Source organism: Struthio camelus, chromosome Z (genome assembly GCF_040807025.1).
Source record: "Struthio camelus isolate bStrCam1 chromosome Z, bStrCam1.hap1, whole genome shotgun sequence".
Taxonomy (NCBI): domain Eukaryota; kingdom Metazoa; phylum Chordata; class Aves; order Struthioniformes; family Struthionidae; genus Struthio; species Struthio camelus.
In genome coordinates, this window is record NC_090982.1 from 56,435,751 (window position 1) to 56,458,636 (window position 22,886).

The 22,886-nt window shown below is 38.8% G+C and overlaps 1 protein-coding gene across 4 annotated transcripts in view; it reads left to right on the forward strand.

Annotated features, from left to right (window-relative positions):
* The first annotated feature begins 303 nt into the window (after positions 1-303).
* LOC138064535 (transmembrane protein 161B) overlaps positions 304-22,886 on the forward strand; it is a 51,686-nt gene continuing 29,103 nt past the window's right edge. The window contains exons 1-5 of one of the 4 annotated variants that reach the window (XM_068927527.1): positions 304-490; positions 9,721-9,824; positions 14,414-14,494; positions 17,763-17,860; positions 19,690-19,846. In XM_068927527.1, coding sequence (XP_068783628.1) covers positions 9,751-9,824; positions 14,414-14,494; positions 17,763-17,860; positions 19,690-19,846 — 410 coding nt within the window. In that variant the 5' untranslated portion in view covers positions 304-490; positions 9,721-9,750. Of the gene's footprint in view, positions 491-801; positions 967-3,291; positions 3,449-9,720; positions 9,825-14,413; positions 14,495-17,762; positions 17,861-19,689; positions 19,847-22,886 lie in introns of those variants that run through there. The other 3 variants (XM_068927526.1, XM_068927528.1, XM_068927525.1) reach the window with 3 other exon arrangements.

Genomic DNA, 22,886 nt, shown 5'->3' on the forward strand with positions numbered 1-22,886 from the left:
GGGCCCGAGCCGCCCCTCGCCCGCCAACGGCCGCCAACGGCCGCCGCCTCGCGCCGGGGGAGGGGCCGCCACCGCCCCCCGGTAGCGCGCGCACCAGCCAGTACACCCCACCCCCACCGCCGGACTCGAGCGTTTCCGGGTTCAGCCCCGAGACGGCCGACGCGGCGCCGCTGCGCATGCGCCCTGGGGATCCCACCTCACCACCCCGGGGAGCCACGCGGAGCCGCCGGGCGCATGCGCACAGCACCTCCCCCCCCCCCCCCGCCTCATGGCTGAAGCCGCTCCCCCCTCCCCCCCGGGCCTGGGTTGTTCGGCGGCGGACGCCTCCTTCCTCGAGGACGATGCCGCTGCCCGTCTCCTCCCCAGCACCCCCGAGACCGCCTGCCCGTCCCGCAGGCAGGCCAGCCGCACGCACACCCGGGCGGGCGCCCCCGGGGCTCCCGCAGCTCCTCGGCGGCGGGCTGAGGGCCGCCCCGCTCGCCCCTGCGAGGTCAGCAGCTCCGGTGACCTCCCCTGTCACGTGCGTGGGGTCACGCTACCGCCCTGCGGCGGGCGGGCTGCCCGCGCCGCGCCTGACGAGAAGAGCGCCGCAGGCCGGCTCTCCTTACTCCCCGGCGGGCGTGTTTCCTCCGCTAGTTTCCTTCCCCGTGTGGAAAGCGGCCTGACAAAGGAACGGCTAGCTAATACGGAGCAGCCTTGGCGCGCCGTGGCCCTGTCTGCACAGGCACCTGGGTGGGCGGCTCAGCCGGGTCTCTCGCCGGCGGGGTCCTGGCGTGACCTCTGCGGGGTGAGGTGTGCGCCGGTAGGAGCCGGCGCGCGGTTGGTGCCTGGCGGGGCGCTTGGCCGCCGCGCGGAGGCGGCCCGGCCGGGCGGCGGCAGCGGCGGCGGATTTATGTGCTGCGAGCAGGGCCAGGCCGGGCGGCTGGAGCGGCGGCGGCGGCGGGCGGGGGCGGCTCGAGCACCATGGTGAGCGCTGGGGCCGCGGGCGGCGCGGGGGTCCCGGCGAGGTGGTGGCGGGGCGGGGCCCGGGCCCGCCGCGGGGAGGGGGCGAGGGCGCCGCCGGGCCGCGGGGGCCTGCTCGCCGCTCTGCCCCCGTGTGACTTGGGTTGAGGTGTTCCCCCCCGCCCCCGGCCTGTGCTTTGGGGGCGGTGGGTGCAGAGGGGAAGCACAAGAACAGGTAGTGTTACGGTTACCAGGGCTGCTAGGGCTCTTTGGGAAAGTACAGTGCCATTTTCAAGCTCACTTAGACTTTACACTGATGTCTCATGTCTCAGTGGTTATTTTTCTCTTTGCTTGTTTTCCTACTGAAAAGTAGGCAAAGTTACAGCGTTTTATGTGCTGTATCAGATTTAAGGATTTTTTTCTAAATATATATATATATATGTGAATATATGTATAGTCACATGTCCTTTAGCCAAGAACAGAGCATTTAAGAATTTGAATTAGCTGTTATCTTGAATGTATGTTTAAAAAAAAAAACTATCAAACACTTCTGCCACTACTAGTTCACTTTCAGAGCTCTAGGATACATCAGTGTTATAATATATGTTGTAGCTGCATGTAAGTGCATTGGTTTTATGGGAATTGCAGCTTCAGATGACTCTTTCTGGTAAGTGTCCTAGCACAGGCACAAACTGTTGCACTTGCATAACTGACTGTGGATGAGTCTTCCTGTAAAATAGACAGAAAAAAACAGAGGAATAAACTTGACTGGTGTAATTGCTCTTAATGACACAGGTGTGTTGGATAGCTGTAGTTTAAGTAGCAGAAGCTTGAGCATGTTATGAACTCACCTTTATTATAACGATATGTTGAATCCTTATGTAGGTGTTAATTACAACTTGCAACATCTGGGTTGATTGGAGCCACTTTTAATATACTTAATCTACAGATATGAGATGTATAGGGCACTATTTGTAATAGAGATACATGTATGTTGGTATAAAAGCAATTTTCTGTGTGCCATGAGTGCATGTATTTCCTTTCCACAAGGATATAGATACCAATATGTTGTTTTAGCTGTCATGGCACTAGGGGTGTTCAAATGATGCAAGGGTTATTTAGGGGCCATACCTCAGAGTTTGGCTTTGGGTAAAGCCAGATTTTTAATCTCAAGCAGTTATAATATTTAATGGCCTAATTCTACTTGTGTATCAGTTACTTATGTATGTTTTGGTACCTGCAAGGAACTATGTAGTTTTTCAGTTTTTTTTTTCTTCCTTACAGCTTTTCCTCTTTTGTTTTTTTTTTTTCTTTAAGGGTTAAATTACTGAATCAAAAGATCTTGAAACACTCGTACCACTTGCAGAATTCACGGGTGCTATCATCTAGCACTTCATTTGAAACTGTTTTTGCAGGCAAATATAGCTTGTTTGCCCAGTGCAGATCTTTCTTTTAAATAAAAAAAAAAAAAAAAGGAGTGTTTGTTTCTGTTGCCTGGTGGGCTTGAAAAATCAGAATCTGTTTTCTTTACTAGTTGCTGAAAGAATGGGCAAGTAATCCTTGCACATGATTCTATGACATAAGGAAAGAGAAAAGGTTCTTTTTGATGTTCTGCTCTTGTGCTGCTTGGAGACTATTCTCCCATTCGAAAGCAAAAGTAGAGTGAAATGTTTATCAGTTTCTACTGGATTAGAAGGTTTATAAATTAAGTCATCAACACAATTTGCCAGCTGCACTCTTCCAAGTTGTGGCTGCTGGGCTTGTATATATGTATGCCCATTAGGCTAACAACTCTGAATTCTGCACAAACATGCTAATACTACTTAAGGCCATGATGTTCAGACTGTTCAACAGAAGTATTAAATACTATACTCTTACCATTACCAGGATCATTAGAAATACAAGTAAAACTTTTTATTTAAAAAATAAATGTTCTGGAGAGTGATAGCTTCTGTAGTTCTTGCTTATGTGTTAATTGGGGAAATATGGGTAAACTGGATTTTTAAAATCTTGTAATAGTAATAATAATATAATATAACCTTGTTTTTTTTCCTTTTTAGTAGATCAGATACTCTGGACTAGTTCTACTTGTAATTTAATAAAACATTGAATATGTATTAGCATTCCACATAATAGACATTTTCTATTGGTTGCTTCAGTGGTAATGATAGTTCCATGATTTTAAAAATGCCTTTGTTCCGGTCATGAAATTTCTACAGCAATAACTTGATTTGCTTAATAGTCACTAGGAGAGAGTTCTAAAATCTTTCTGCCTAGAGAACTTCAGTGGAAAAGAAACAAGACTGCTTCTGTTGAAATACAGTTGGCTGACTGTAATGTAATTTTGTTTAAAAACAAAATGCCTCATCTCAAAGGGAGTTGTACTGCTATTGACTACTTCCATCTAGCCGTTTGTGACCCTCCCCTCCCTCTTTGAACATGTGGAAAGATGCTTGACTGGTCAAGAGGGAGGTGACCTTCAGGTGGAAAAGAAAGACGCATGAAGGTGAGGAGGGTAGTGGTACACCTGAATTCCTTGTGTGTTCTTGATGCCACTTTATGCATCGTTTGTTCTTCTCTGCTGTGTTTTAAACAGCGGCAGGAGTAGGAAGAAGCAAATTTAGGAAGACTTAGTCATGAAAAATGGGGGAGGGAAAGAAAACAAATTTTGAAGAGGTCACTTGATGCAGATGTCTTTCCCAAAACTAACTTTGTGAATACTTAATGTTTACAAACCATGAGATCGTGACTGCCTTAGAGCCTTCAAATATCAGACTGTCAATTGTATGAGATATCATTCTAACTGCAGATATTTTGTGAAATTAGTCTTTTTTCACAGGAAGCATTCATTTTAAGACTTTGTGTAGTCTCTTTTCTTTGGCCATCCTACGTGGTATTTTATGTTATGTAGTAAACCGTTTTGAATTACATCTGCATTTCAGCAAAGCACTGTCTTGTTTTTCCAAGATGCAGCTGAAGCATGCACATATACATGCAGAGGAAAGACTTTTGCATATGGAAAAGTTAAATCTCATAGCAAGAGCAATAACTTGTTACTGATTAAAGGGCATTTCAAATATGTTGTACGCGTTTAGCTTCTATACTTCACAAATACCATTGCACTTCTGGGATTGTAGAGGAGAAGAGTATTTGTTATATTCTCCAAGAGGTCTTGCTGGTTGTTGCTAATATAAAAGCTTTTTCACTTCTTACTTGAAAATTCGTAACCTTTCAGTGTATTTGAGTGCTACCATTGAAAAAGATTGATGTACCCAAAATTAACATCTGTAGAATACTCCATTGCTCTTGTGTAAAAAAAAATCTTGTTTTTCAAGCCTTGCTACTTCAAAGAGTAAGTGGTTGACATTGCATTTCTGAAAGTAAAATTCTAAGTTAAGTTCTACTAGGTGGTTTTCTGGCATGCAGCTATATTGCCACTGTCCCATTCTGTGGTAATCCTGGGGCCTACAAGTACTGAGTTCAGATCAAGGCCCTGGTCTTGCAGTGGCAGGCACAGTTATTATTAGAGTGCAGGTAGTTTCAAAGTCCCGTCTAAAACTAGATGTTGATTTATTTGTAAGATCTAGGGGTGTGATAAAGTGAACGTCTGGAGGACAAAAAAAAAAAAAAAAAGGAAAAGCCTGACCTATTGTTGCAGAAGTATAGTCTTGGGCAAAGTCAAAATGAGGAAACTGAAGTGGTACCTTAGATAATTGAGACTAATAGTTTTATGCTTTGCTCTGCATGTTCTTTAAATCAACTCATGCTGTAAAGAAAAATGTCCTTCAGGAAGCGGTGCTTTTAAGAACTTGTTTGTTTTTTCGTTATTATGCTAAGGTAGCTGTAGGTGTATTAGTAGTACACTTTACTTGTAGATAAGTGATATTGTAACTTTATCTTAATTACTTATTCTTACTTTTTGTTCTCCTCGTTATCAGCAACAGTGTCTCTGGGTATGTAGTGTAAAATGTATAGACGGTGAAAGCTAAAGTTTAGGTTATGCTGTGTTCAGCCTTCTCCAATTGCTTTTTTTGATTGGTCATGTTTTTTCAAAGTTGTAAGAAAGTCTGACTATCTTACCTTGTAATATGGCTGATAGTACTTGTGTTGGAGACTCTTGCACATTTTTCTCTGTTAGTTTAATTAAAATCTTTCTTATAAAAGGTGTGTAGTTATATTGCACAAGCAAAAATCACAGTACCTTACTTATTAGGAAGGTTTTGGAATTGAGCACAGCACTCAGGACTGTAAGGCTCTGACCGGAGACTTTCCCCTGTAACAGAACTATAGCAAGATTGCAACTTTTCAGACGGTATAGTCCCTGTTTGGATGTACTATTTCAGCCTTATCTTTGATTGATGGGGTTGCTTGCCAGTCTCTGTGTTGCAGAGAAACTGACCTATCTCACTTAGTCGTCTTTTCTTTGGGCTGAGTGCTTCTCAACATTATACAGATTGACAGAAATGTCACACTCTGATCAGCAAGAAGCTGACTTCTCTCTCCTGTGTCATGAATTTGTATTTCAAATTCCAAGCTGTGAAGCTGAAGCATGGTAGGGGCATAGATGTATGTGGAATCAGAGCACTGAATTTCCTTTTATGAAATGAATCCAAATTCTGTCATTTTCCCCAAACTATTTTGCAGCTTCGGACAGTTTATTCAGTCCGTGCAAGTGTTCCTCATCTCTGAGGGGTGAATCGTGCTTCTACTACATTTGAAGCCAAGTCTGTTCATAGTGATTGTGTGAATTTCTGCTGAAAGAAAGGAATGTACAGAAAGAAACGCTGAATAGCTCAAGATGAAATGATCCTAATTGGTTCAGTTACAACTTGCAACCATCACTTGAGGAAATGAGTTTTACGGATGCACTGTTAAACAGTCTGTTCAGCTGAGCTGATGACTTGTACAAAAAAAAAAGTGTCTTGATATGCATCATTTTGCCTCCTGTTGGTTATTTTGAGTTGAAAACACATCTCCTTTTCCTCAAAAATACAAGGCCCTAAGAGTGATTACAGAGAAATGCTGGCACCTGATTAGGCAGTCCTGCTGATAAGAACATTCCTCTGTAGAAATATTGATGTAGCTTTACCTTGAGAGAATGAACTCTGAAGATCAAGGCTTAGTAAACAAGCTAGGTTGAGGGACTAAATCTCTCGCATTGAGTGGAAATTGTTACGCTCATCATGAGATGGTTGGAATAAACATTTGATTTTAAAATGCATGGTTTGTTCTGTAAACAAATTAAGGAGCATATACTGCCTGAACTATGCGGTATTTTAAATACATGCTACATTATTATGTAGGCAGCTTGTTTTAATAACATTTTCTTTCATTTTGAGTACACTTCCCTTTAGCTAGATAATTCTTCTGGGTAGTCAAATACCCATGACTCCAAGAAAACAGGAATCCCTGCTGTAAAGTATTTAAAGTAATACTTCAAGCCTGATCTTGATCCCTGGTGTTGATGATCTGGAAGATAGACAAAGGTGCAAGGTCTTTCTTCTTTGAGGTGTCTCAAAGAACTGCAGGCAGAAATGTAGAGGAGCAGTTGAAATTTCAAGGAGACATGAGTGGCTGGCAAACAGAGGCTTGAATACTGAAAAAACTTCATGATACCTCAAAAAACCCCAAACATCTTATTTCAGGTTATAAGGGAGTAACAAATACTTCTAAATGATATTTGATGTTTTGTTATGAGGTGTTTGAGAGCATATTTGCTTTACATCATTTGTAAATATTTAAGATAATTTATGCTATCCTAATCTCTCTCAATCATGTTTCATTAATGATGATACTGGGCGTTGCCTACGACATTTGATTAGTCTACAATTTTCCCTAAAAACAGTACTGACAATGCAACCTCTAATTTATTTAAATGTAAAAATTGTTGAAGAGAGGAAAGAGAACTCTCCTTACTGTTATGTTTAAGACTAAAGGGCATGGGGAGTGGATGGGTCCTGCAAGTGAACAACTGGTATGAATAGCAGATATTTGGCTTTTATGAACCCTCTTTGAGGATTGAGGACTCCTAGGAAGAGATGGAATCCACCTGACCAAGTGAGGCAAAATTATCTTTGCCAACAGGCTGCTGAGGAAAGCTTTAAACTAGGAGTGAAGGAAGAAGGAGACGAAGACCTACAATCAAGTGAAAAAGTGATGGACTGGGTTGATAAGCAAAGGGTACAAGGTGATGTGGACAAGAGAGACCTGGAAAACAGCAAAACAGGGCAGAAGGGGACCCACTCAACTGTATGCACACAAATAAGGAAGTGCTAAGATGCCAGTGTTAGAGGGAGAAGCTCTTAACACCTTCTTTGGGAAATTAGCATAACTGAATTCCTCTATGGAGTGCCTGTACGCTAATGCCCACAGCATGGGGGGAAAAAACTGGGGCAGTCAGAAGTCTGTGATGAGTTGCGGGGCTATGATCTCATTGGGATCACACAGATGTGGTCAGGTAGCTCAGAACTGGAGTGCTGCAATGGCTGGATATAGGGCCTTTAGGAAGGACAGGCCAGGTCCGTGAGGAGGGTTGCTCTTTATGTGAGAGAGCAGCAGGATTGCATGAGCTCTGCGTAGGGATGCGTGAGGGAGCCAGCTGAGAGCTCATCATGTGACTCATTGCTCTACTCAGCACTAATGGGGCCGTACCTGGAGTGCTGGGACCAGTTCTGGGCTCCGCAGTACGAGAGAGACATGGAGCTCCTGAAGCGAGTGCAGTGAAGGACCACAAAGGTGATTAAGGGACTGGAGCCTCTCTCGTATGAGGAAAGAAGGAGAGAGCTGGGCCTATTCAGCCTGGAGAAGAGAAGGCTTAGTGGAGGGGGTGGGGGGGGTCTTATCAGTGTGTATAAATACCTGATGAAGGGGGAGTAAAGGAGATGGAGCCAAGCTCCTCTCAGTGGTGCCCAGTGACAGGACAAGAGGCAACGGGCACAAACTGAAACACAGGAAATCCCAGCAGAACATAAGAAAAGAGCTCTTTGCTGTGAGGGTGGCCGAGCGCTGGAAGTGGTTGCTTGGAGAGGTTGTGGAGTCTCGATCCTTGGGGATATCGAGCCCCTGAGTGGACTGTGTTGTGAGCAGCCTGCTCTGGCTGACTGTGCTTGAGGGGGGTTGGACCAGATGATCCTCCAGAGGCACCTTCCAACCTCAGCTGTTCCGGGGTTCTATGAAGATTGCTCTTTCCTTTTCAGATTATTTGTACATCGAGAGAAACTTCCGATTAAAAAATAAGACCTTCCAAACATGTGCTTGAAGTTCCTCCAAGAGGGCAGATTTGCTAGGTGGGAAAAGATATGTCAGAAGCGTGACAGTATTGCATGCTGTGCTGGTAGTAAGGTATTATTGAGTGGTTGATCTTTTTCTTGTGGGGAGTGAGATGTAAAAAGTTAGGAAAATGTTTCTCAAATATACAACCTGATTTATGTTTTACTTGCCATTGGTTATTTGTGTACTGCTCACATATGTGGAAATATGTTTTACCTTCAATCTTCTGTAGCCCTTTATATTAATACAAACCTAGAACAGTATAATTCTGAACTTCTACAACTACAGAGGGAAATGTTTTGTCTTCGAGGTGTTAGGTTACTAGCCAAAGATTGATGTTAAGGAATGAATATACATATAAACATTCATGTGCCACAACTTAAATGCAGTGTTTTGTGTGCTACTTGAAAATATTTATGTTCCTTTTCACAAGAAGGTAATCTGAAAAACAGATCAATTTAAAAAAAAAAAAAAGGTAGTTCATTTGGTGGATCCTTGGTGCCTTTTCTCTTGTGTATTCTGGTGAATTTCACCATTCAGTATTTTTTTCTTCATTCCTCGTGATGATTTAAGTATGAAAGTGTATGTAAATAGAGGAAGTATAAGGTACAAGGTTCATACTGGGTTTTAAACATGGTGTTAATATGAATTGATAGCATTTCATATGCAGGATAGAAGTAATGTGATGCAACGTTTCACTCATTGCTTGTTGGCTTTAGATATTTAGAGAAGTTGCCTTATTTAAAAAAAAAAAAAAAAAAAAGCCTACTACTATAGTATGCATGTTTTCCCAACTTTTTAGATGAGGGAAAAGCAAAGTGGTGTGTGAAGAAAACTTGCTGTCAGTTAAACTTCTGCGGTACTGCAGTATTCTTTTTTAAATGTCTCAATTAAAGCTTGTTGAACGACTAAGGATGAGAATACTTCAGGCCTCTCTGAAGTTCTAGGTCTTGACCGGTCAAGAATCGGACGTTAGAATTAAGCTGTGCTAGTTCCTCTGCCCCCTCTTCTCCCTTCACTGGATTCAGTAAGGAGCAAATGCTGTATACTAATAGAAAGCGGTAATTTTGAGACACAGATGTTATAAATTGTTAATTCTAGTAGGTCTGTGCAGTGTCAGCTGTTAGTCCATGTCAGAATTGAAGAGACCACAAAAAGCAAGATTGCAATCAGTGATGTAATTCTAAGGCGTAATGTCTTGTGAAATGTCACATCAACATGTGGCTTTAACATCTGTTTAAACAGAGAAACTCTTGTATTTGTGAGCTGTCAGATAGTACATATGTTACTGGCCTTGTGATCTGGCAGTGCCTTTTTTTGGATGTGTAGGTGACCGTAACAAGTTCTAGGGAATTTCTTGAAAACCGATGCAGTATTTTTAATTCAATTTCAAGACAAATAAATGTTATCCCTCCTATAGGAGGGTTGTTAAAATTAAGAAAAGGAAAAAGTATTTCAGCACTTTTTTTTTTTAAATACATATTGACTTGTTAACTTATTCCTCTACAGGGTGTGATAGGTGTACAGTTGGTGGTTACCATGGTAATGGCTAGTGTCATACAGAAGATCATACCTCACTATTCTCTTGCTCGTTGGCTTCTCTGTAGTGGCAGGTAAGATAAGAAACAGTTACGCTGTGTATGAATCTGGTAACGGGTTTATGTATTAAGAGTACAAACAGTAAAACGAACCAATTCAGTTGATATTTTCTTGAAAAATAATTGATCTGCTATTCTTGATCTTGAACATTATCAAGATTACAGTATTGTGACAGCTGACTTACAGGCTCAAAGTATAAAACAATGGTGATATAAAAGAACAGACTTGAGTTTGTTGCTATAAATCATGTCAGTCAGAAAGTTAGCTGCTGTCCAGCTCTTAACTTTCTAAAGGCACAAGATACTCATTTTGATACTGAAAAGCTAAACTGAATATAAGACACCGCAAGAATGAAGGGATTTTCTCTGTGCTACCTCAGTATTCTTAGTAGTCCACCGGTTATAGCCTTGCCTATAAGAAGTGCTAAGGTATTTACTAAAAAATTTTTTTTAATACTTCATAGGGCAAGATTAGTATAAATTTCGATATACTACTTTTTCATAACAATAGATTAAACAGACATGATGAGTTGCAAGGCGATCGCTCCTTATGAGTGTATCAATAAAAACTAAAAAGAGCAGCTATTTTGCATATAAATCAGTATCTTAAATATTAAAAAGTTGCAGACACTATTTTTTTTCTTCCAGGAAGAAAAGCACTGTGTATTTTTTGGAGGCAGTGTGCTGTCTTTTATAATTGCTAAAATTTTGAGAATACCAAATCTACACTCCCTGATTTCTGAAAGAGTATCTTTGAATAAGTGTGGGCTCCTTAGGAATCTTAATCAGTGTTAAATAATTTTCCACACTACTTTTTTTTTTTTTCCTTCAGAATTTGAAGTTACCAACTCTTCTCTTTTTAATTTTCCCTGTTTACATGTTGTCTCATCTCCCAAAGAGTTGCTAATCAAAAATGGTTCTAATTTGGTTGTTTAGATGTGTATTAAGTATTACTGGGTAGGTATTGTTTAAGGCATGCCTTTTGCCAGTGATAGGGAAAAATTTGCTGTTCAAATGCTTCTTTTCATCATCCTTTTGCTTTTCTATCTTTGCACACCTGTAGTTGATAAATACGTAAGGTATGATTTTTGTGCTTGTGCTTACATAATTCTGCTCCCACTGAAATCAATGGGAATCTTACTGCCTTTCATGTTAGTCGCCTTGACAATCTCACTGTTGCTTTTCACTGTTCTCTTTACCTGATAATTAGTTGAGTGCATTGTAACTTCAGTCATTGTGAATAACCCTCTGAATACAAGAACTATGTAAAGATTCAGAAATAATCCTGTGTTCCAAAAATAAAAACAAGTCATAAAGGTCACTGAAACAAGAATCTGAATTTTAATGGCAGAAAGAAAAGCACTTCTTTTCTTAGTTTAGCTGACAAACAGTCTTTTATGTTAACCCATTTTCCATGCACGCACACGCACTCTTGAGCAGTTCTGCTTCACTAGGAAGAGTTATCTCCTCTTCCTTCTTTACTTTGTCAGCCAGCATAGTTCGGTTAGTCTTTGGTTACCAAAACTGGTTTAAGTTACTTGGCTTAAGGGTTTTGTCTTTTTTGTTGTTTATTTTTCTGTTTTATTTTGTTTTCTTTTGTAAAGTTGGTAGGCTTACCTAGAAAAGCCTATCTAAAATATCTATGTGGGGTAGAAAGAAAAGGGGAGGAGGGATAAACACGTTACCACTTAAAACAGAAAAGCCAGTTGATTTCAAACTTACTATTATGTGTACTTTCAAAACCCATTAAAAGGAAAGACAGACTTTCAAAATTTAAAAGAATTGTCAGAATAGATAGATGTAAGATAGTTTTTCAACAGTCGATGATCTGTTCATTCTGCAAATGAATAATTATTTACTTACATTTGAAAACAAATATAAACTTTCAATCTGTGCTGTTTTCAGAGCTTGAATAGAATTTGAATGTTACTCTTTATTGAACTCAATTGGTGGCTCAGGTATTTGTGTATGTCTTTGCATTTAAACGAATAATCAGTCTTCACCAACATGTTGCTTTAAGTTGCTCAGCTACTTCTGTCCTCCTGTTTTCAGTTCGCTTTGGGAAGAGAGGAGAAAACTGATATTTTGCTGTGCATTCATTAATGACCTTCATTCAAATTAACTAGGGCATATCTGTGCTGCTGTTCCTATTCAGACTAACTCAAATATGTCAAAGCCACAGGGCAATCAGTTCTGGCACCTCAGCTTTAAACAAACTTAAACTGCAGCAGATATGAACTACAAAGTTTTAACTCTGCCTTTATTAAAACATTTGTTCAAATCTTTGTTTTGAGATTGTAAACACACAGTGTATATGGTTTATTAATTATAAAAATAATTTGAGACTTATGTACTGTTAGCTTTCACTATGAATCACTTGCAATATGATCCTATTGAGAAATTAAGACCTCATTATGGTTTAAGCATCCTTGATTTGTCCTAGTACTTTACACAGAACAAGAATTTAATCTATGCTGCTGTATTAGGTACTATATGTCTTTCTGTGCAGGCAAGATGTGAAAAATTACTCCCCAAAATCCTGCTTATGCAAAGTTTGTAGCTTTTCCCTTTTTCAGTGTTTCAACTGGTAGTGAATTTCTTCAGGGTAAATTTGTTGTGCAGTGCTTTGAATCTCTGTAGTGTATTAGCTTGTGCTAAACATTTTTTCTCATGAGCAAATCCCAGCAGCAATTGATTATGAAGTTTTTGTCAGCAGGTACCGCTGTACAACGTTACCAGCTTGAACTTTTATTTATCCATTAGATTTGTTGTTTACGTTATTTTAAGATGATGTCTATGAGCTCTAAGCAAGTGCTTGTTTAACACTTAGTTATACCAGCAATCGAACTTCTGAAATTGGGAGCTTTTCCTGAAATGTGTATTGTATTTTTGCCATGCTGTTGTTACTTGTTCCCACCTCCCAGCTAAGTTTAGTCTAGCGTCAGAGCTGATGTTAGGACAGAGAGGCTGTGTCTCCTGTTCAAAATCTGCCGGGCAAGCATATGTCCAGCGCTACATATGTTTATTGAAATTCTACCTGTTCTTCCTCCCTTGTGTCTTTTGTAGTACATATGTGCAGACACAGTGTCCATGCCATCCCAAGGAAGATAGGAAAATGAATAATATTGCTTATTATGGCTGTCTGGACTTAAACATGTTTTCAGATGAGTCTCGTAGCAGTGGACCTCCCTCTGTATTTGTGTAGGCACTGTTGCATGAAGAATAACGATTTTTTTATGCTTATCCAAAAGTCAGTATTCTGCAAATATAAAGATATGTGAATCTGACTTCCACTTGGGGCAGGCAGCCTTTCCCAAAGGGAGATTGAAAGTGTTATGCAGTGACAGGTTTGCTTTGATTTGATGATTATTTCCCAATTTTGCCTTGCCATCTTTTTGAAAAAGTATTTAACAGAATCCCTCATTCACCAATGTAGATTTGAATTATTCTACTTGATAAAATTTTCTAAACTTGAGAAATACTGACAGTCATGGATTCCCTCACTGACTCTGATTATTACCCTATGCTGAAAGCTGAACTTTACCTCGCCAACTAATAGCCTTCTACTTGAGAAAAGGACTTCCAGGTAAATACAGAAACATTTTCCAAGTCTGTTCCCATTAATACTTGGCCTCCTTTACCTCGGCATTTTAGAGTGGAGATGAGAGTAACGGTCGTCTTTCATCTGAAGGACAACACTACCTTGCCATATGTGGTAAAGGCTTTGTTTTAGCTACTGAGGTTCTTGTCATGCTTAGAAGGTAGGGTAAAATGTAACACCTAGAGACTTAGCCATCCTTTTCTTTTTCTCCTTCAGGATTTCCTTGCCACTACTTGTCTTTCGAATAAACGAGCAACATGATGGAGCATTTGCTTGTGAAAATGGAAAAATGTTCAACTCGGCTACATATATTAATGATTTTTTTAGTAGTGCTTAAATATTAAATTCCCCAAAACAATAATAGTGTGTGCAAATATTTTTCTAAGGTTACAGTTAAGTACCTTTAATTTATAAATACCTATGCTTTTGTAAGCTGTGGTGTTCAGTGTTTCCTCTTTCTGGTGAGAACTGAAGATATCACTGAGGTGTTATGTAGGACAGGATTGTAAATGCTAAGAGCATGTCTGAAAGGAAAAGACAGGTAAAGGTTACTTGATCATAGCTATTCCAGATCCTGGAAAATTACTATTTTTTTTGAGAAGAATAATTATCCTTAATAAAATCATGTAGAATATGGTTCTGATGGGTAACTATAACAACATAGTTTTTTTAGTGAACTTATTCGCTAAAATAGGTACAGCGTTATTTGCTGTATTTGATGACAACTTGAAAAATCAGAATTTTAAGAAGCACAAGAGCTTTCACTTGAATGGTGTGTTGATAGTGGCAAACCTTTCTAATTACAACTGTCTTGTATGCTGAAGAGAATTGAAGTTCAGCAGTAATTGCTCAGTTCAGAGCAGTGTTGGTACTTAAAAACGTATTTTGGTTAGGTGTTGCAAATGACATGTTTTAGTCTGTATGTATGTGTTGATGTATAGATTAAAAGTCTCTAAATTGCTAATACTGACATTGTTTTACTTGAGGTTTGTCTTTTCTTTAGTTTACGATGGTATCAGCATCCTACTGAAGAAGAACTACGGGTTCTTGCAGGAAAACAAAGAGGGAAGAGCAAAAAAGATAGGTAAATACTTGTATTAAGGTGTGGGGTTTTTTGGTTGTTGTTTTAAAGCGTAATCCATATAATAACTTTACTGGCTAACTTTTGTCTTTGTGTGAATCTAAAACTTCTTGTTGCATGTGAGTGCTCTGCTGCAGCTCTGTACTGAGCTGTGTCCTTCTTGTTTAAAGGAGGGCTTAACATGCCCAAATTGTGTGGGACTGGATGATTCCCAGTCCACAAAAGTGATCTGTAAAATTACAAATTTGGTGGCAAGGATTTTTAATGAATCCCTTCATTTGGGTGAAGACTGAGAATAGCAAATCTTCTATAGGATTGAAGCTCTTCATCTTGAAGCAAGAGAAGAAATATTTGATTATATTAGTTGAACAGAGGATTACTATGAGCCCCTACTCTTAGGCAGCTGTGAAAAAGGTAAATGTGCTCCTAGGATGTATTAGGTGAGGCATTTCCAGTAGAAGAGATAGGGAAACGTTAATCCTCTTGCACAAGGCACTGGTGCAGAACTTTATCTGAATTACTGTGTACAGTTCTGATCACTCATGTTCAAGAAAAACGAATTCAGACTCAAACGGGTGAAGAGAAGGGCTGTTAGGATGATCCAGGAAACAGGAAGCCTATCTTACAAGAGGAGACTAAAAAAGCTCAGCTTGTTTAACCTAGCAAGAAGAAGGCTGAGAAGGGATGGGATTGCTGTGTGTCAACTTAAGCGGAAAACAGATTCCTGACTTTCATGCATGAAGTTCTGGAACAGCCTTGCCAGAAGGATAACTAGGGCAAGAACTGAAGCTAATCTTAAGGTGGTGGAGCTTGCTATGTTTATGCAATATTTCTGAATTGGCTATTGGGGGGGAGGGGGGAGGAAGAAAAAAAAAAAAAGGTGAGGGGAAAGTATTTTATGATAGTAGGTTTCTTTTAGTCCTTTTTTTTTTTTTTGTTCCAGTATGAACTACTCTCCTACCATTCTTACTATCTAAATTTTACGTGAAACCACAGACTATGTTGTCTGTTCATCATAAAATCAAAGCAAATTTTTTTCCATTTCTTAAGCTACATGGGTAGCAACCTTATTTGCCAGGTTTTGAGGTAAAAAATTAAGTCTTTCCTTTTTAATATTTAATGATTCTACATACTCAGCTTTTGTTTTGGGTCATTTAATTATTATAAGAGTGGTCTAATTGTCATCGTACATAAGTATGTAACTAAAAATACACTTTTAATAGTTGTATGTAGTTGTTTGTAATGAGGTAAATTTTATTTGTGGATCTGGGACTTCAGAGAAACCAGAATGGTAATGTGGAGAATTAAACGCTGCTTTCTTTGTTTTGCTATTGTGATAATAGGATGTGTAATACCATACTTTTCAGTCAATGAATGTACTTCTTTGTTCTTTGAAGAAGCTGCTGTTATTGGAGGAGAGGCCTATTTTAAAGTAGGAATTGTTCCTATTTACTTGTTTGGGATATACTTTTTTTTAGCTTGCATGTGTTGGAATGCAGTGCTCATTTGAGCCAAGGAGATGTGAGGCTGAAATAAAGGTGCATCTATTGACTTTTCCCATGTGTCTTCAAGATAAAGAATGTTTTTTTTTTTTTTTCAAGCTCTTATAAAATGTAATACCTGCTCCTTACTTAACTACTTTTCCAAATTTAGTTAATAGAAATGGCAAAAGGGGTTCCAGGGAACTTGCTTGGAAATGAGGCTTGGAAATGGCTGTAGTTTGAACCTGAATCCTGCTAGTCCGTTTTATTCAATGCATACTACACTTCAGTAATATTGTGCTGTAAGTTTCAATAGCACATAAATATTATATAAAGCAAACCATTCTGAAATAGAAAAAGTATATAATATTGTTAGGCTAATGAAAAGGTCCATTGCTACTATGAATTACTCTGAATTAAAGGCTGTCAGTGATGCTAGTTATGTTCTGAGCGTGTCTCTTGGATTATGGGTCCCTTAGGGTAATTAAAGTATAGGAGCACCAAATTTTGTTGAGCTCAGATGACTTCAGTTATCAAAATGCTCATCTCACTCAAGATGATGGTACTCATGGGTGAACACAGGAGAAAACATAAGAGTGTAACTGGGTTGGAGGGGAAGCACGCAGAAGTCTGCAGATATTCAAGTGACTATGCAGCGTTTGGGAATTCTCACTTAGACTTGGACACATGATTTTTTTTGTGTAATGCTTTAGGCTCCTATCTCATTTTTTGGAATTCATTCATTAAAAGTTTTGTGCTTCAGCTAAGGGATATTAAGAATACAGCATAAAGCATTCATAAATATTATTTTTCACATGATCTTAATTCTTGTCTTGCACATTAGCTGGTAGGACATGATTCTTTAAAAATAAGTCCACAATTGATTGAAATTCATTTTCATGCTTATGTCCCAATGATACTTCTTTCAATAGAAAATCCCCCTCTCCTGATTTCAGAGGTGCCATTCTAAAATGTGGCAGAGGTTGCTGTTTTTTTCTTTTTACATGTTTTGAGGTTGGTGTTTTTTCTTTTTTTGCCTAGCAAAACATTTTGTGGTCTGCTTCAATGTCATGTTTTTGTTGTGGTTGTGTGGTGATTTTAATATAGTAGTGAAGTGAGTTTTTTACCCTGGTTAGCAAAGGTGATCTTTCAGACCAGTTCCATGCAGACTAACTAAATACTCCAGAAGGATATAAGTTGAAATAATTCTATGGTATTTTACATGTTTCTCTTTAGATTAGAGAAAAGATTAGATTAGTCTCCCGTTCTAGACCTCAAAGGCCAAGTCTCAACTTTTTCTTTCTTTCTTTATTTTTTATTTTTTTATTGTATATTTGTGTGACAGGGTGGATATGTTCTATAGCTGCAGTCGTATCACTAGACTACTGAGATTGGGGGAACCTATTGAAGTGCCTTATAGGTTGCTGCCTGCCTGAACTGTGCAGTTCCCTTTCAGAGGAAACTAATGTGCTGGAGCAGAGGGTGCCCATCTGATACTGCCCTAAAATGTTCTCAGGAGGATGCAACATACAGATGCTGTTTAAACCTCTATGTGTAGCAACAATAGTATTTCAGAGCCTTTTGAGATAAAGCTAGTAACTGCTGACATACCCAGTTGCTTCTCAAGATATGTGCATGTTTGAACTTGAGTTAATGCTTTTTTACCTAGATAAAAATGTTTGCATTTGGGAACAAGTGATCTGCATGCTTCTTAAATTTGAAATGTCACTATATAAATAACAAGTTGACTTTTTTGTATCCATATGTTTTGTTTTATTTTTTTTTTACAGAAAATATAATGGTCATATTGAAAACAAGCCCCTAACCATTCCAAAAGACATTGATCTTCATCTGGAAACAAAGTCTGTGACTGAAAGGGACACTCTAGGTAAGAATAAGTGGATGCGGATGACAGTATATTGTGTCAAATACATCGTGACGTTATGGTACATTGTTTTTTTATCGAGTGTTTGTTTGCGATAAACACTGGAATATCTTTTTTGATAGACAATGAAAGAATAAAAGCACAACTGATTATGAAGTGAGAAGGCAAGAATTAGGGTTAAATCTCCTTTTGTTGTTCCATGGGTGACATCTTAATAGCAGTGTTACAGAAAAGGATGAGTAGGTGAAATCCAGCATAAAGCACATCTATTGTTGCATCAAGCATCCCTAGCGATATGAGACAACACCAAAAGATCACATCACTCAGTGTATTTGAAACAGACATAAAAAACGTGATCATAGCTTTGTACAAGAAAATGACAACTGGCAGGTGTCGAAACATGCTTTCTTTTCAGCTAAAATAGGAAATATACTGTAGCATTGAAACCTAGACCTTTCACCCACACATCTGAAAGTTTGAAGTAAAATATTTAGAAAACAAAAGTGGCACTGCAGAAATAAGCAACATTACATGTTTTGAAAGTTAATAGATGTTTTTATAATGCTAATTTTTGATTCTTTAAACATAACCAACTTTCTGTTACAGAGAGATCATACATGGATATCGGTGATTTGTATGTATGATAGTATTTTCTCCCTAGTGATGTTTTTACATCCATCTGCTGTATGCGTAAATACAGAAAGAAAGTATAGTGCTGAGCAGGGAGATCTCTCTGCTTAAATTGTCCAAAATAGTACTGAAAAGACTTGATCTGTAACAGAAATACGCAGCTTTTTGAAACTAGTGTGTAAGCAAGCAAAGCATTCACAAGTTTCAGTTAGTGTTATTTGCTTCAAATAATAGTATTAAAGTGTTTGTCTGAGAGTAAAACAAGCATCTGCTGATACTGATACAGTGTAGGGTTTAAGTATCTTTATAAAGCTATATATACAAGCATACATTAAATCTAACCAAATAGTTGTTTCAAAATAAATACCAGATTTTTACTTGAAATACCAGGATTCAGCCAGTTTCTTCTTTTTGGCCTCATTTGCCTTGTAGACAAATGAGAAATGCTCAGTAACATTCTGTGTGTGTATGTGATGTTTTGTTTTGTTTTGTTTTTTAAGCCTTGTTAATATAGGAAGTTGTTTGGGAAGGTCAGACTGCGCTTTGTTATCAAGAATTGATCTTTGCAGTTCCTAACATCTATGGGAGAAAGAAAACTTCTCTCTTTGCAAATCACCTGGCCTACATGGGGTACATCATGTTCCCCAGAATTTTCAGAGTGGAGTGTGCACAATGATTTATTGCTAGACAGGAGATACAAACAAAATCTTGAAGAATAAACCATCACTGTTTTAGATTTGAGTTTCTTAAAGAAAGAGGAAGCAATATATAGTAGATTAAATGAATGTCAGTGAGCTTTTAATCTTAAATAGAGAATCAAAATTCTTACTTAGAACTGTATTTAGATTTAAGTAAAGGACCGTTTTCTACCTTGAAGTTGAGATATAAATTAGCTGTGCTTCTTGAAATTAGCAGGTTGATGTAGAAAAGCTGAAATGGTAAAATAGTAACACTTTGTAGCCTCATAAATTGCTGAACAGTAATCCAGTATTAAGCAACAGGTGAAGAGCGAAGTTCAGGTTAAAAGAAGAGGTTGCTGGGTGGGGGGGGAAGTTGCTCTTGTTGTTGCTCTTAACTTGGATAATCTGAACCTCAAGAAGCAGCTTTTGAAAATAACTTGTAATTGTCATCCCTTTCTGTATATGTCAGTAACTTCCTTTAAAATGTCATAAGACTTCTAAGATTTGCAAACTTTTTTTCAGCGTTGCATTATTTTCCTGAATATCAGTGGTTGGTGGATTTCACTGTTGCAGCTACAGTTGTGTATGTGGTGACTGAAGCCTATTACAGTATTGTGAAGCCCTCACAAGAAATGAATATTAGCGTAGTGTGGTGTCTGCTTGTCTTGGCCTTTGCAGTGTATCCTTTACTGTTTTACTGAATCAATCTATCTGTTGCAAATAGCTCTTACATCATTCTGCAGTTCACGGAAAGCTATGTATTGCTGATTTGCAGAATAAATGCATATTTAACATTTGGATAAAGGATGTATATGCTAGTGCTGATGTCAGATAATGTATATGCTATACGTGCTCTTTGTACATGCTGATATAGGTAACTTGTAAATCTTAATACCAGACCATCTATGGAAAAAAAAATCCATGTATGTGAACAAAAAGTCAGTGCTCATCTATAATGTTTATATGGTTCTAAACTAAATTGGTTTTGCCCAGCTGGGCAATCAGGAATAGGTTTTTGTGCCAGCAAGTATTTAAAACATTTGCAGAAGTTCGCAATCTACCACACACTTTGTTTTTGATATATTTAGTCTGATACTTCCTTAGCTGAATAATCACTTATTGCAAAGATGCATGCATGCATTCATATTTTTTGAGAAAATTCAAGACACTTATAATGACGCCTATAGGAAAATAAATATGTAGAGTTGTAGGAGCTGAGGTGGTACTAGGCTTTCAAAGTTCAGTGAAGAGCTCAACTCCCCTCTGACACTGAGGGAAACAAAAGTAGAGTGTTTAGGAAACAAGCAATATCAAACTATAGAAACAAGCAGCTGTGATCTTTTTATGTGCTGGAGAAAGCAGTATTGGACATAGAGGCTTGTGTGGTAATTAGCTATTTTTCACAGACTAATCCAGGCTTATGCTTTGGGGAAGAAAGTAGCCTTTTGAACATGTGAGAGGTGATGAAGTGATGGAATTGAATAAGGGCCAGGAAGACAGCAGATCATGGAGAGGTGAGTTAGAAAATGAATTTGTCCAATTCTTCTGTACCCTCAGCAGCTAATAATGAGCTAAAATGTTAAGTTAGACTTAATATAACACTTGAATATTCAAAATTGGTTCCTCTTATCAGTGTGTGTATAAATACCTGATGAAGGGGGAGTAAAGGAGATGGAGCCAAGCTCCTCTCAGTGGTGCCCAGTGACAGAGGCAAAGGGCACAATACCAGGAAATCCCAGCAGAACATAAGAAAAGAGCTCTTTGCTGTGAGGGTGGCCGAGCGCTGGAAGTGGTTGCTTGGAGAGGTTGTGGAGTCTCGATCCTTGGGGATATCGAGCCCCTGAGTGGACTGTGTTGTGAGCAGCCTGCTCTGGCTGACTGTGCTTGAGGGGGGTTGGACCAGATGATCCTCCAGAGGCACCTTCCAACCTCAGCTGTTCCGGGGTTCTTGGTTTCCTCATGGTTAACAGTGCAGATAAGACAGTTTTTTATATTTAAATTATTTATTGTTTTAGCAATACTTTGAGGCAGATTCAGTGACTATATGTTCCTTGGAGGCAGCAGTTTAGTAGGCTTGCTGTACCACCCTGTGTTTAGTGTTTTTGAAAGGCTGTATGATTTTGGGTCGTTTCATTGACGGATTTTCATGGTGATGATGTGTGCACACTGTGCTCTTTCCAGTAGCTAAAGAGGAGACGAGAAGATATTACGAAAGTGTTCCCCCCCCCCACCCCTGATTGTCAGTCTCTACCTGCCAGATGTGATTTGTGGCTTTTAAAATATGCTTTGCAATATTTCTTGCAAGAGTAGCTAATGTTTATGAGAACTTATTGTATTGTAGGTCACCTCTTCTGGTTACTAAATTCTTTTAGTCTTCCTGTACAGTTTGTTGCACATAGTCCCTAATGAGGGGTGGCTGATTATTGTTCTTTTGAAATTTGGAAAGGTGACTTCTTGTCAGAGCAAAAATTAAAACTTATTGAACTAAATGGTTGTTCACAATATTAAATGTAGCAGTTGCAGCCAGGATACTTGTAAAAGGATGAGTTGGTAAGATAACAAAGCACTTTTTGCGGGAGAGGGAAGGGGGAGAGAGACATGTCTGAGAACAGAGTGAAGGTGGACAGCATTGAAAGTGATCCTTCTTAACAATAGTATGTGTTTAATTTAAATTACTCTGCTTAGGCAGCTATTTAAGATTCATCATTGAGAATAGTTGAATGACATTCTAAATCAGTTGTCTTTGTATAACACACAAACGTGATCTTATTTAATTTTTTTTATATGTTGTAAAGTGTTATATCCAATCCTTTCTGTTGCAAAGGCAAGGTAATTAGGAAAATTATTGTGATGAAGGAAAAGTAATGTATTTCTTAGTTGTGAGGCTGTCTGTCATCTGAAAAGATGATCATTTGAGTTACCTGATGGGAAGATTAGGAAACTTTACTGGCTACTTTTGAAAAATGTCTTTGCATGTAGTTATATCAATGGGATAGCAAAGGAAAGCAATAGGCTTTCTTCAACTTAGTTGAAAGTTGATCTAGGGAAAGTTATCATCAGACCTTGATATAACTTCTGGAAGCCTTAAACTGGATATATTTTTTTTCTACATACTTACAATTAGAAATAATATAGAAGACTTTGATTTTTCTATTGTGAATCTGAAAGTTCTGACTATTTTACTGGAAATGCAAGTGGATCTTTTTAACCGTGTGCATAAATACTGTTGGACTGTATAGAAAATGATTCAAAAATTCTAAAATTATAGTAGCTTAAGGATAGAATTATTTCTAGTAAGTGTATGCTATAAATTCTACAAGTTTACCGCCTTTTGTGAAATAAAGTAAAAAGGAAAAAAAACTTAGTAACATAGCACTCATGGCTTGTTTCTTCAGTAGATCCTGAAAGGTAGGTCAAGCATTGAAAGGGAGTCATGAAGGGAACTCGAATTTCCTTGACACAATGCTTTGATTTTTCTCCACCCCTGAAATAGTAGTGATGGTGATTATTCACATGTGACTGGAACCCTCTGTTACCTGGTTTGCATAATCCTTAATTTATGCAGAGTTATCTGAACCTGCTTTGTAATTGGAATTTATCAATGTGCTTTCTTTTTTCCAGTTGCTTTTTTCAGACCCTTAGGCGCAGTTCATAGTTGAAAATATAAGTATCTAGGGGGTTGAAAATCTGTAGCACTGTTGGTCACAGTTATGAAATAC